General features: G+C 40.0%; 2 protein-coding genes across 5 annotated transcripts in view; one reads left to right on the top strand and one right to left on the bottom strand.

Annotated features, from left to right (window-relative positions):
* The window catches only part of samd11 (sterile alpha motif domain containing 11), a 1,171,052-nt gene that overhangs the window by 507,295 nt on the left and 649,931 nt on the right, over nucleotides 1–13,826 (bottom strand). The window lies entirely within an intron of this gene.
* mmp9 (matrix metallopeptidase 9) lies at nucleotides 8,816–13,182 on the top strand. The gene is made up of 13 exons (XM_044038065.1): nucleotides 8,816–9,152; nucleotides 9,420–9,658; nucleotides 9,765–9,913; nucleotides 10,002–10,130; nucleotides 10,250–10,423; nucleotides 10,552–10,725; nucleotides 10,816–10,989; nucleotides 11,115–11,270; nucleotides 11,358–11,565; nucleotides 11,664–11,803; nucleotides 11,906–12,056; nucleotides 12,314–12,417; nucleotides 12,524–13,182. The coding sequence occupies exons 1-13, from the start codon at nucleotides 9,015–9,017 to the stop codon at nucleotides 12,646–12,648; spliced, it is 2,061 nt and encodes a 686-aa protein (XP_043894000.1). The 5' UTR covers nucleotides 8,816–9,014; the 3' UTR covers nucleotides 12,649–13,182.

The raw sequence follows: 13,826 nt of genomic DNA, 5'->3' as shown, positions 1-13,826 counted from the left end.
TTGCAAATGTGTTGACTGAGAACATGATGTTCCTGGAAGGACCATATAATCTGTGCTGTTCTCAAGTTGTCACAGTGCAGTATCACTTCAGTTAACACTTACACATTTAAAATGTCTATGTTCAGAAGCCATACTGATCATGTGCACACAATATAATGCTGACCAGAAAGCAGATCAATAGTCTGTTCCAACTGAAGGATGTTTTACATAATTCACCCTCTGTGGCTATTCTTATCATATTGGCTTGGTTTCCTGGACAAAGATGCTGAGTTTCATTGGAGAACTGAATATCAAGAGAACAACCACAAATAGGGAAAAAGGAAATACCAGAGTTGTGTATTTATTATAGAACAGGTGACCTTGCCTTGTAGTCTTTACCTGACCCACTCTCCTTGGGGCTAATGTGTTTCTTGACCACTGATCCTGAGGGACGCAGCAGGGCCTCGCTTTACACCACTTTATATTCTCAGTCTCTAATAAAAAACAACTCAGGTTCAGGGTGGAGCAACCTTCCCTTTTAGTACCTTTGCACATTCAAACATGGATGTCTGCCCAGTTGCAGACAGACAAGAATTGTGTAATGTTGTAATCACATGTGTAATGAAGGCAAATAAACAATAGCGCATAATGCAAGTGACCTCCACAAATCTGTACCTGCCCTTCTCGTCACTGGTGAAATCAATATGTCTTTGATTTCAAACATGCTGTACATTTCATGGGGACAGTTTGAAGGGAACGCTAAATGGTCTGTATTTATCAAATGCTTTGATGACCACTCAGCACAAAGCTGCTTAACACTAAATTCATTACTTTTCCATTCATCCATTCATCCAAATTCATATATATACAATTCACATGCTGCCAGCACAGCTGTCAGGAGCAACGTGGGGTTAAGTGTTCCTGGAATCAAACCTACAACCTTCAACGTGAAACTCACTCCACTACCACTGAGCTCCAGTCACCCCTAAACGCACTGTATTTCTTATTGAAAATACACTAATCTCTGCGGGCTACACGGTGGGGAAGGGTTAGCACTCTCGCCTTGCAGCGAGAAGACCTGGGTTCGAGCCCCGGTTGGAACAAGGGCCTTTCTGCATGGAGTTTGCATGTTCTCCCTGTGTGTGCGTGGGTTCTCTCCGGGTACTCTGGCTTCCTCCCACAGTCCAAAAACATGCAATGTGGGAATTAGGTGAATTGGACACTCTAAATTGACCACAGAAGTGAGTGTGAGAGTGAATGGTTGTTTGTCTCTAGCTGTATGTGGCCCTGCGATGGACTGGCGAACTGTCCAGGGTGTACCCCGGCTATCGCCCGATGTAGCTGAGATTGGCACAGCACCCCCCGCGACCCTCTGGTGGAGGATAAAGCGGTTAGATGATGACTGACTGACTAATCTCTGCTTGGGCATCATCTACAAGGCAAGAGTGTTGTGCACCTGTTGCTGCTGCTCATCTGGAAACAATGCTCCTTGTCAAAACATCTGTCTTAGAATAAGTCACATCGGCATTTACAGAACAATGGTGTCACACACGTGAACAATATCCATCATATTGGTTGCTGACATTGTTCTGCAATGATTGGTTTCCTGTGAAACACAACAACACAGTACCCACCAATTGTGCTGAAAGAGCATCCATTTCAGGCTCATCAGTCTTTTGTCGGACTGACAGTTTGTCAATTCAGCTAACAAGAGGCTGCAAATGAGACAGTTAAAAGTAAATAAGTGGATGCAAATTTGCATTAATCATGTAATAACTATGAATATGACGTTGCAATGCAATGTGTTTCAGATAAGCAGTCAGTATACAGGGCGGACTAATTCCATCATTAGCTGTGTATTCAGTCTGCTGAAAATCAGTGTGATCCATTATCTTTAACAGTGGTTTTCCAAACTGAAAAACATAGCCCTGAAGGTTCTCAGCATGTGTGAAAGCCATGATTAAAATAAAATAGAATCGGGGTGTAGCAGATGAAATAATTGTTCCCTAGCAATCAATTATTCACCAAACATGGTTTTAGAACATCAATCTTTCTCTTTATTGAATCTCTGCCTCAGGTGGTACGTTGAATACACAGCCTTGAAGAATTGTTGTGGCAAAATGTTCCATGTGCGTGAAGCCTGATGAAGGTAATTGACAAGAATTGGTTCACATGATTTCATTCAGAGGGATGTTTGGAACGGCAATGCTTTCTGTTTTCCCAGCAGTTTATTCTCTCCCTTGGCCAAATAAGAGATTTTCCACGTACAGTATGTGACTGTCAAAGATTAATATGTTTTCCCCCTGACACTAATTCCCTCTTCGAGCGCTCCCCTAGCACCATTGACTGTCCTTGTGAAAGACTGCCACCTGCTGGTGAAGGCTATATCTTCAGTGCCAGAAGAACCAGCAGGACTGAGTTGGCTCTGTGAAGAAGGATAACAAGGTCACATCTGGTTCCTTCATTAAGCTTCTCCCACAGGTCCTGATGACCAGCTCAGCATCTGTAGACTTTTATTTACATTCTTCCAGGCAGTTCCAAAGACCTGCTTTGCTCCGTAATGACAAATGAATATCCCAGGGACATCGAGGATTAGATCTTGTAGCTGGAATGACAAAAGCAAGCCCCCACAATTCAGTGCAGCGATGCACATATCCATCCACATGGTACACTTTGGCTGCAGAAAGAAGACACAAGATCGTAATCACTCTCCCTTTGAATGGTGGCAGTCTGGTGTGGATTAGATCACCATATTAAGATAGATAGATCCAAATTTAGATTTTCACTTAAAAATATGCAGAGTGGAATTTCAAAAACATTCTATCTTTTTTTTTTTCTTCTTTTCTTTTAATCATAAAAAAACTTTTTTGTTGTTTTGTGAACATGAATAGAGGTATAATCTCACCATATCCACATAAAATCACCCACAGTCAGTCACTGTGCTCAACATGTTCTCAGTTGTCAGGGGACCCTTATGATCTGAATGGACCTACAGGATAAAAACAGTCAAATATCTGTGTTACGATCTTTGCCCCAAAAGCATATTGCATATAGGGCTTGCTTTGTTTTTTTATCAATTTAAGCTATTTCTTCTTTTTTTTAATCATCTATGATAACAATAAATCTTTTTATTTCCATAAAGGTTTCTTAAAAGGTAAAAGGTCTATATATTCTTTACATAATATGTAACTGCTATGCACTGTAGTGACACAGGCTAAGTCATCACTAACTACCTCCGCTATATGGACAGAAGTATTTGGCCACACCTGCTAAGTATTGAATTCAGCTGTTTCAATCCGGCTTTTGGCTCGGCCCCTTTATCTCCAGTGAAGGACAGTCTTAACGCTTCAGCGTACCAAGACATTTTGGAAAATGCTATGCTTCCAACCCTGTGGCAAGAGTTCAAGAAAGTCCCTTTTCCCTATTCCAACATGACTGTGCTCCAGTGCACAAACTAAGGACTATAAAGACATATATATATATATGTGTGTGTATATCATAAATTCCCATAGAAACACATCAAAATCTTGAGGAAAGTCTTCCATGAATAGTGGAAGCTGTTATAGCTGTAAAAGGGGGGCAAACTCCATATTAAAGTACGTCTATGTGTACTTGAATACGTCATTAGAGGCCCTGTTGGTGTAATCGTCAGACATTCCATGACCTTTGTCCATACATGTATAGTGTATGTCAAGGGTTCAAGCAGTTTCCAGTATTACAGTAAAGTGACAGTATAGTGTACATGCAACAGTCTCTGTGTTTGTCCTGAAGGAAAATGTTGCATTCATTTCAGGCCATGTGGGTTCAAACCTCAGTAACACCACCTGTGGTAACACCGAACTTAAACATCAGCAAAGACATGAAAAGTTGAAAGATTTGCCTGCCTCAACAAGTCCGAGCTAAAGTGTGCAGAGGCAGCTGAAATGCTGAGCCTGACTCACTTCCTGTCTCCTATCAGCTGTTTGTCCTTTGTCAACAAGGGGGAAAAAAAAATCCAACCTCTTCCCAGTTTCTGGAGCAGTGGTTTTAAACATCTGTTGAATGAAATTTCCCATATGAACCCCAGAGTGAATTAGACACTCTGTTTGAATGACAGCACACACACAGTTCTATTTCCACAAAAAAATGGTATTTATGTATTTTTGTTTGATTTGTTTTACAGGCCCTCTGTCTCATAGCACATTTTTGAAAACATATGGAGGTGTTGCTATTGAGTTAAACAAGAAATAATAATATTCTGTGAAATCAGTCCACATCATGGCCCAGGGAGTGACACTGTGGCAGAGAATGTAACGCCCACAAAGACCGCTGCTTATGACTGGCAGTAATTGGCTTTTAACAGTGGTGGTGAAGATGTCTGTCCATAAAGCCAGCCATGTACTGCCAGGACACGCCTCAGACACAAACTACCCTCTTTGCATGGCTTCTGGCCAAACCCGCCGACTGCTTCTTACTGATATTATATGATTACATGAACGCATACAAATAGTCAACAGCATCATTGAAAATGATATCTCCCTTGGGCAGCCTGGTGGCCTGAGGGTTAAGCGATCATGATGAACCACAGTGTCCCTGATTTGCTGCCGGCCAGGGAACATGTGTTACATGTCGTTCCCCTTCTCTCACTCCCATCATTTACTTGTCAAATGTGTATCATCACAGTCATCAGATCCACATATACCCCTACCGCTGCTTACATGCATCCCTGTGAATGATGGGCTCTGTCATATCCTGTTTCACTCACCGAGTCGCTCGTGTCCCAACCCAGTAGAGTGGAGTAAAGTGGGGACAGAGGAAGTTTGCATTTTTGGTCTGTGGTTGTTGCTACACAATCAGCACCGGAGCAATGACAAAGAAAGCAGTGACAAACAGAAATGGTTTACATGGTGTGCATTTTCAAACAGCTTTGATCACGCTGACATGGCACGGTGCTGTGATCCTCTGCAGTGCAGCGGAACTTTACTTCCTATATATCAGATTGTGGGAAGTTGTCATCTGCTAATGTGAGCCAGATGAAGTCTGACGACTTTCAGCGGCATCAGATCCTGAAAGTTTAATGCCAGTTATTATCTATATGTAGTTTTATCCATTATGTTCAATATATTCCATTTTTGACCCTAGACTAAATTACCTTGAGTGGTTATTGAATGGTTATTATTATTCTTATAATTCTGGCATCTGAAAGTATAATAGCATGTCTACAAATGTTCATATTTGTGTGCTATTTGTTTTTGTTTACTTTTGGAATCAGCCTTTTCATTCACATTAAACAGTTTTACACATTAAGCAGTTTTACGCTTTTGGGAATAAGAAATATTCCCAAAGCTGACTAATAGTCTAGGTTTAGATAAAGTATTATGTGAAGCAGAAGTTGCTCTCCTGTCTGCTACATGAGTCAAACCTGTGGCCTCATGTACTCCCACAGTCCCATTCAGATGACTGTACACAGCTCTATGGCAGCTGTTTTAAGTTTGTTCATGAAATTATATCTGTTGTATTTATCACATTGACTTATGACTCATTACAAACAAGCAGCTATGTTGAGTGACACTTGGCTTCCACCCAGGCGTTTGCCTGTTTTGATCCCTTCTTATTTTGGTTGTGTCATTTGTTTTGTTTGTTGTGCTCTAAGGATCACTGTGCACCATGTTCACCCACAGGCATGCATAGTATCCTGGCTAATTAGAAAGGGTTACAAATATTCAGAGACAATACATTAGACGTACCGTTCATTACTGTTTTGGTTTGACTGCCACCATAAAAATGAAATGAACAACATGAATGGCCAGAAATAAAACAAAGGAATCACAGAGGCAAACATCTCGGAAAGCCAGAATAAACTGTTGTGCGAGTTTAGTGGGGTATAAAAACAAAACCGACTCCCAGAATAACTGCAAGAACTAGCAGACTCAGCAGGGCCGGGTAAAGTACCTGGTGATGGTGTCACATTTCCTCCACATCAAACACAGTGATGGCACTGTGTGTTACACAGTCGCTGTGTCCCACCGCAAATTCAACAAACCAGTCGTCATCAAACACAACACAGCTGAACGAAGAGGCTGGCCATGGACCACATTAACTGCAGCAGACAGGATGTGATTTTTGCATTTATAACTGCCTACTAGAAACATCCCATAAACAGCAGAAACAGTTTGTGTTAATAAGGCAATCCGAAACTAAACAGGGCATGTCACAGCTGAGAAGTTGCAACACTTGCAGCTCGGTGCTGAACTGTAAACAAAACAATCCAGACCAGCGTCATCAAATTAGGACATGAAATACATACCCTGGTGTTTTTGTCTTGGTGGGAATACTGTGTGAAGCTCTGCACATAATGAGAGTTGTCACCTTGAGCAATTGCTGACCTTAAAAAGCCAACTTTCTGACCGTGTCTGAGATGTGCGGTGTTGTGTTGTGCTCTGCCTCTCTGTGTTGAAGCAGCCACAGGGAAAATTATGTCTTTCCCGTATTTTCCCGTATGACTCTGTTGTTACATGTTAGGCAAATCATAACGATTCAGCCCATGTAAGCAGTAAGGATATTGCTGCTTCTATATGACACTATCCAGTTCTCTGATGACGCAGTTTGTCGTCATGTGTCAACAGGCTGCACTACCATTGAGGGGAAACTTTAGGGAAAAAAATGCCACACAAAAAAAATGTGTATTTTTTTGAGGTTCTGTGCCAGGCGTATTTTTGGGAGAAGAGTGGTGAAACCAAATGAAATGTGGCATTTGTTAAAATACACGGAGCCGTATTCATTAAGGCTTTGACGCCATGTCAAATTGGTGGCAGATGTTTTCAAAGGAGGCCTGGGGATCTGTTGAGGAGACACATAAAAAAGAAATAACCTTGCATCAAATGACACAGTGCTTATGACAGGCATTCTATTTGAAGCTGCTTTAGTCTGAACGAAACATAACTCACTCGATCAAAGTCAGAATAAATATAACTACACTGTGTAGCTGTTTGTATATTCAGTATTTTGTTCCTGCATCAACGTGTTTGGGGTGGTGTAAATATATATATATATATATATATATGTATATATGTATAGCAAAATGAGCATTTGCTAAATCTTTATGGAAAGTTTTTAAATCGTTACGTAAAGCCTTATGAAACTTACAAAATGCACTGGTATATATGCTTTACTGAATTATATGACAACACCAGTGTGTCAACATGTGTGATGTAACATCCATTTATTCATATATGAGGAAGGATACACCCCATCATCAAACCACAGGCAACCACAAGTACTTCACACAGCCTCCTCATTTGGAAATGCAGAGGTACAAGATATCCTTTACCATAAAAGGCAAGTTTCTTGACAAAGGACAAAGGATTCACACCTAATGTGTTGCAATCCTCAAATTAAATAAATATATTTGAGTTGCAGCCATTGTATTGTTTGGTAAACAACTATTGTACAGAGGTTAAGGCAGGGAATACGTTTGTTTCTCCACATGGAGATTTATAGCGAGATCAGTTAAGGGTAAATGTTGACCTGCATCTCTAAATGCAGTGGAAAACAATCTCTCACTTGCAGCGCAGGCCATTCATGTGGGAATGCAGTGAGTTGATAATCTCAAATTTAACAGATTAAGTTCCTTAGAGTGAAAAACATTCGTAGGTTTGTGTTTTGTTTTTATTTTCTTTCAACACATGGCACAAATTATGAAGCAAGATTCTCTTTGTTGGAATAATACAGAAACATTTGGTTACTCAATGCCATGTAGGACATCCATGTTCTTGCTAATAAATTGGGTTATTTCAATAATGATGCCAGTCAAGACATTTCATCAGCAGCCAGTTCCCCAAATATCTAGTAAACAACAGGTTTGCAATACTGCAAAAAAATCTTACCTCATCAATTTTACTCAGACATTTCATTCCTTCTTGTATAGCTGATTTGAATGTGTTTCTTAATCATATTATTAACATTATTCTTCTGTTTACATGCACATTTCACGTCTTATATATTTCTATTACTGCTATAACACCAAAATGTCCAAATTTGGGATTCATTTTCATTTTTTTTTCAGTTAAATCACAGTAGTATATAGTGCTAATCTAGTACGTATATTATCTCAAGACACTTCACATAGTAAGGTCAAGATCTTATAATTATTATAGAGACCCAACAGTCTGTATGCAGATGATTGTAGAGATATAGCATTTTCTTGCTTGACTTACAAAAGATTTTATCCAGAATCCAACTTTAGATAAAGAGGAAATTCCTATTTATGAAAAAAGTGGAAGCTTATCACAACTTTAAGCATAAAAATAACACAAGTGTCTGACTGGGTCCCATGATTACTGTGTTATAGTCAGACAGATATACAAAAGTGCTTCTCCCTTATAAATTAAAAGATAACATACAAAGTACACTCATTAGTTGTATAGATGATTAGGGTGTATTAGGCTTCTTTTTTTTGATTTTCTTCAAATTTCCGAATTTTAATCATGTAAATAATAACTTTAAAAAAAAAAGCATAAAAAGTCATTTGTTATTTGGTTAGTAGTTAGTGTGGTTTTTCAGATGTGTGTTTTTATAAAACAAAACCATAAATGCAACCCTAATTATTTGACATTAATTGTCTTATCCACTATTATTAGTGTTCTTCTGATACAACATGAAAAAGAAAATGAGTTAACCACTTGTTGGGTTAGTTCTTAGGTAAATATAAATGTGGAATGTGGACATTTTGGAAATTCCCCATTTCCATTTAACTAGACATTCTGTCAAGATAAATGTAGGAGGTTTAACATTAGTAGTAGGCGGGGATGAGGTTAAGTGAGTAAGAAGCTGCTCTCCATAAATACAAGGTCCACAGCCCCAACCAAGGACACAAAGCAGAGAGACAACAACAGGAGCCAACAGTCAAAACAAAGAGAGAAGCCAGCGCTGACGGAGAATCACCACTGATCCTCAAGAAGGACACTTTTATTTTCCTTTGGTGATCACTTGTTCACTGCAAGGCTCTCTGTTTTCTGTTCTTTCTTTTTTTTCAGCATCCCACAGTAGATCGAAACATGAGAGGCTGTGCTTTAGTTGTTTGTTTGGTTTTGGGGATAGGCTTGCAGGAGGGATGGAGCCTTCCGCTCAAGTCCGTCAGTGTCACCTTCCCAGGAGACATCCTCAAAAACATGACTGACAAACAGTTGGCAGAAGTGAGTAGCAGATGGTTCATTTTGTGTTGATAGATGCTGAAAACGGATTGCAATTAAGCTGTGTAAGGAAGCAATTACTTAAACTGAGATATTAATGACATGACAAAGATGTTCTTCTGTCTATATGATATATAGCTATATGAGAGTATTACAGTGATTGCAATGGTCAAATAAAAGCATTTACATTGTTCTTTAATCAATGGTTTACTTCATGACGATCTGTGTGATCCAGAACCTGGTGTTATGGTTTGTCGTGTTTTCTTTCAGAATTATCTGAAGAGGTTTGGCTACATAGACAGAGTGTACCGCAGTGACTTCCAGTCAATGATGTCCACCTCCAAGGCTTTGAAGAGCATGCAGAGGCAGACGGGGATCGAGGAGACTGGAGAGCTGGACAAGGCCACACTGGAGGTCATGAAACAGCCCCGCTGTGGAGTTCCCGATGTGGGCAACTACAAAACCTTCGATGGAGACCTCAAATGGGACCACAATGACGTGACTTACAGGTGAGTGCAGAGACAGTATGAGAGGACAGCATACAAAATGTATCCAGAGCTTTCATTGCTTGTTATTATTAGCCTGAAATCAGTGTCATTCCGCTCTACTTTGCAGAATTCTGAACTATTCTCCAGACATGGAGAGCTCACTGATTGATGACGCCTTCGCCAGGGCCTTCAAGGTATGGAGTGAAGTGACGCCTCTGACATTTACCCGCCTCTTTGAGGGAACGGCTGACATCATGATATCATTTGGAAAAGCAGGTAGGTTGCTGTATTTCCTACATATTGATATCTTTTGTCACATCTGAACTGTAATTTTGATGAATGTGTTTTTTAAACATCTGTACAGACCATGGAGACCCGTATCCATTCGATGGAAAGGATGGCCTTCTGGCTCATGCTTATCCCCCTGGTGAGGGTATTCAAGGAGATGCTCACTTTGACGATGATGAGCACTGGACTCTGGGTAAAGGACCAGGTAGGTGATTGTATACCTTAAGATACTACTCTCCATCAACCTTTCCTGTGTAGTTGTCTCCCTCTGGTGTTTTGGTTATACACTGCGTTAAATGAAAACATTATATTCTGTCATCAAAGCTGTGAAGACTCGCTATGGGAATGCAGATGGTGCCTTGTGCCACTTCCCTTTCATGTTCGAGGGCAATTCCTACACCACCTGCACCACTGAGGGCCGTACGGACAACCTGCCGTGGTGTGCCACCACAGCAGATTACAACAAAGACAAAAAATATGGCTTCTGCCCAAGTGAACGTAAGTTTGACAGTTTGGTCAACCAGGGAAATCATAGTTCAGAGGTCAGCCAGATGAGGGCTTTTTGTCTTGTGACATGATGACTTGCATTACCCACTCATCCTTGTCCTTAAATCTCGTCCTGACAGTTTTGTACACATTTGGAGGAAACGCAGGTGGAGCCGAGTGTGTCTTCCCCTTTGTGTTCCAGGGGGAGGAATATGACAGTTGTACTACAGAGGGCCGCAGCGATGGTTACCGCTGGTGTGCCACAACAAAGAACTTTGACAATGACAAGACATATGGATTCTGTCCCACTCGTGGTGAGTGACAGGAACCACAATGCCTTAACAATGTCGCGTGATGCCACAGTGGCCTCTTTTCTTACTGTTGTTATGATGTTGTTTGGTCAGAGACGGCTGTATTCGGAGGCAATTCTGAGGGAGAGCCCTGCCATTTCCCCTTTGTGTTCTTGGGTAAAACGTATGACTCCTGCACCAGTGAGGGTAGAGGAGATGGCAAGTTGTGGTGCAGTACCACTAGCAGCTATGACGAAGACAACAAATGGGGCTTTTGTCCTGATCAGGGTGAGTAACATAAACATAAGATGCAGAGTGCAGAATGAGTATAGTACTACAGTACTACAGTGTATATATAGTACTGGGTTGAGATGTAATTGCGTTCATCATGTTCCTTGTTGTCTATGTTGCAGGTTACAGTCTTTTCCTGGTGGCAGCTCATGAGTTTGGACATGCTCTTGGCCTAGATCACTCCAACATTAGAGACGCTCTCATGTACCCCATGTACGTTTATGTGGAAAACTTCTCCCTGCACAAAGATGACATTGAAGGCATTCAGTATCTCTATGGTAAGGTTCATCACAGGCTGCCTACACAACACAAAACAAATCTTATTTCAAATATTGCATTTTACATGTCAACCATCACTGTTGTAGGATCCGGTCCTCATCCCACCCCACCTCAGCCCAACACCCCCACTACTACCCCATATCCAGACCCTGATGAGACTGACACTACAGATGAAACTGAACCCACTGTTCCAACCACCACACAACCTTTGGATCCAACCAAAGATGCTTGCAATTTAACAAAATTCGACACCATCACTGTGATCCAGGGAGAACTGCATTTCTTTAAGGACGGGTAAGCAAATCATTTCTTTTTGTTCTTTACCACAGAAGAATAAATGCTGTGAGTGAATCATGCTGAGGTCAGAATTTACATAATCTGCTGATCAACAGAGATTATTGGAAGATGTCCAGCAGGAGTGATGGAAAACTCAGTGGACCATTTTCTATTTCTGGGAGGTGGCCAGCTCTGCCCTCAGTCATTGATTCTGCTTTTGAAGATCTTTTGAACAGAAAGTTGTACTTCTTCTCAGGTAAAGAAACTTGATGAATTAAAGATGTACTGTATAAATGACCATTGACTAACAAACCAGAGGTGCATGTATTGATTTTAACTTTTTTATATATTCATAAAGGGAACAGATTCTGGGTATACACAGGGAAGAGTGTTCTGGGACCCCGTAGCATTGAGAAGCTCGGCCTTCCCAGCAGCATTCAGAAGATAGAGGGATCCCTGCTGAGAGGGAAAGGCAAAGTGCTGCTTTTCAGTGGAGAGAGCTTCTGGAGGTGAGTTACAACTATGTTTTATGATTAGTTTGAATCTGCTGAAGTAAACTTGTTGCTGAAATAATTTCATCTCAAATTAAATCAGTCTCTTAGGGACTTAGTTGGTCTTTTAACAAGGCAGTTAAATGTCGCCTCCACTGTGGTTGTTCCCTGTCAAACTTACTGTTAAAATTAGGTTTTACAACATTACCTAAGTCTGGCCGTTTCTGGAATTTTAATAACATTTCCTGCTATGTTTTTGTGTCTGACCAACACAGATTTGATGTCAAGGCCCAGAAAATTGACAAAGGATATCCTAGATACACAGATGTGGTTTTTGGCGGAGTTCCCAATGATGCTCATGATGTCTTCCAGTACAAAGGTAAATAGATATTTTTCAAATATGTATTAATTCTACATTACAAAACACAGTAAACTAAAACTTAACTTAGCATTCAATTGATTTAATTTTAATATTTATGCTTTAGGTCACATCTACTTCTGCCGAGACCGCTTCTACTGGCGTATGAATTCCCGCAAGCAGGTGGATCGTGTTGGCTATGTAAAATATGACCTTCTTCGTTGCACTGATTCTTCATTCTCCCACTACTGAGGAGAAAACACACAAGGATGAGCTCAGAATCGATGTCAGGAAGAATGTGCTTTCTGGAATGTAAATATTTGTCCATGATTGATGTTTTACTACATTGATCTAAGAAAAGTCAAAAGCCCAATACAAGACAGCTAATTGTTATCTTTGATACTGATTCGCCCTCAGTCTAATAATATGTGAACTAATATGATATGACGTTATGGTAGTCTAAAATATGAGACCAATAGCCATCATTTTTTCTCTTAAGCTGTCTAAATGTGATTCAAGACTTGCTGAATAATTTCTTATGTCTGACAGGTTCAGACTCATAACAGTATTAGATTATTTTGATATTCATAGCAAATTCTAATATTATTTTTGTGTCCTAAAGCTGATTTGTTTAGTATAATTATGTGTGTTTATTTTTCAAAGTGGCTTAAGTATTAAGCCAAATACTTGCACTGGAAGACAATGCATTCCACTGAAAATATTTATTAAACTGCTGAGTTTTGTATGAAAGTTTTAACTTAGAATTCAATAAACATTTCATGGAAACTACTGTCTACTGTTCTCAATAACACTTGAGTCTGTAGTAAAGCCTTCATTGGTTTTAAGTTTGAGATAGGTAGGTGTCCAGTTGTAGGTGAACAACTCGAGTGTCTTTATGAAGATTTATTTCACACACACACAGTTAGTAGTTAGACAGCAATTAGGTTGGAAAACCAACAAGTTGCACAGGTTCTGATGGTTAGTTAGACAAAGACACATGTGAAGGTAAACATACAAAAGAGCTTTGATGACAAACTGCACTCTGATGACAACAGTGCTTTGATACCAACTGAGCTCTGATTAGAAAAGCGCATGCTTAAACATAATATCTGTCACATATGACAATAAATAGAGTGATAGTTTTGCCTGCTGGAAGGTTCTACAGTAGGTGGGACGTCTTCTCTTCAAAAAAGAGGATATGAACTATTTGTTGACTGTTGTTGTTCAGATGGCTCATGTATACACTGAGCACTTCTTTATGTTTAATACATCTTAGTAAGAAGATGTGTATGAACTGTAACATAGACTCAGTACAGGTGGGTGGCTGGTTTATTGGGTACACCATCAAAAACAAAATAATGTGTATCTCAATAAATGCATTTGTTACATAAATGTTTCATTTCTATTGTGAACCTCTCAGTAAATGCAGT

This window comes from Solea senegalensis, linkage group LG11, assembly GCF_019176455.1.
Source record: "Solea senegalensis isolate Sse05_10M linkage group LG11, IFAPA_SoseM_1, whole genome shotgun sequence".
Lineage (NCBI taxonomy): Eukaryota > Metazoa > Chordata > Actinopteri > Pleuronectiformes > Soleidae > Solea > Solea senegalensis.
Note: the sequence above shows the minus strand (reverse complement) of the source record. Positions and strands in the feature narration are given on the sequence as shown.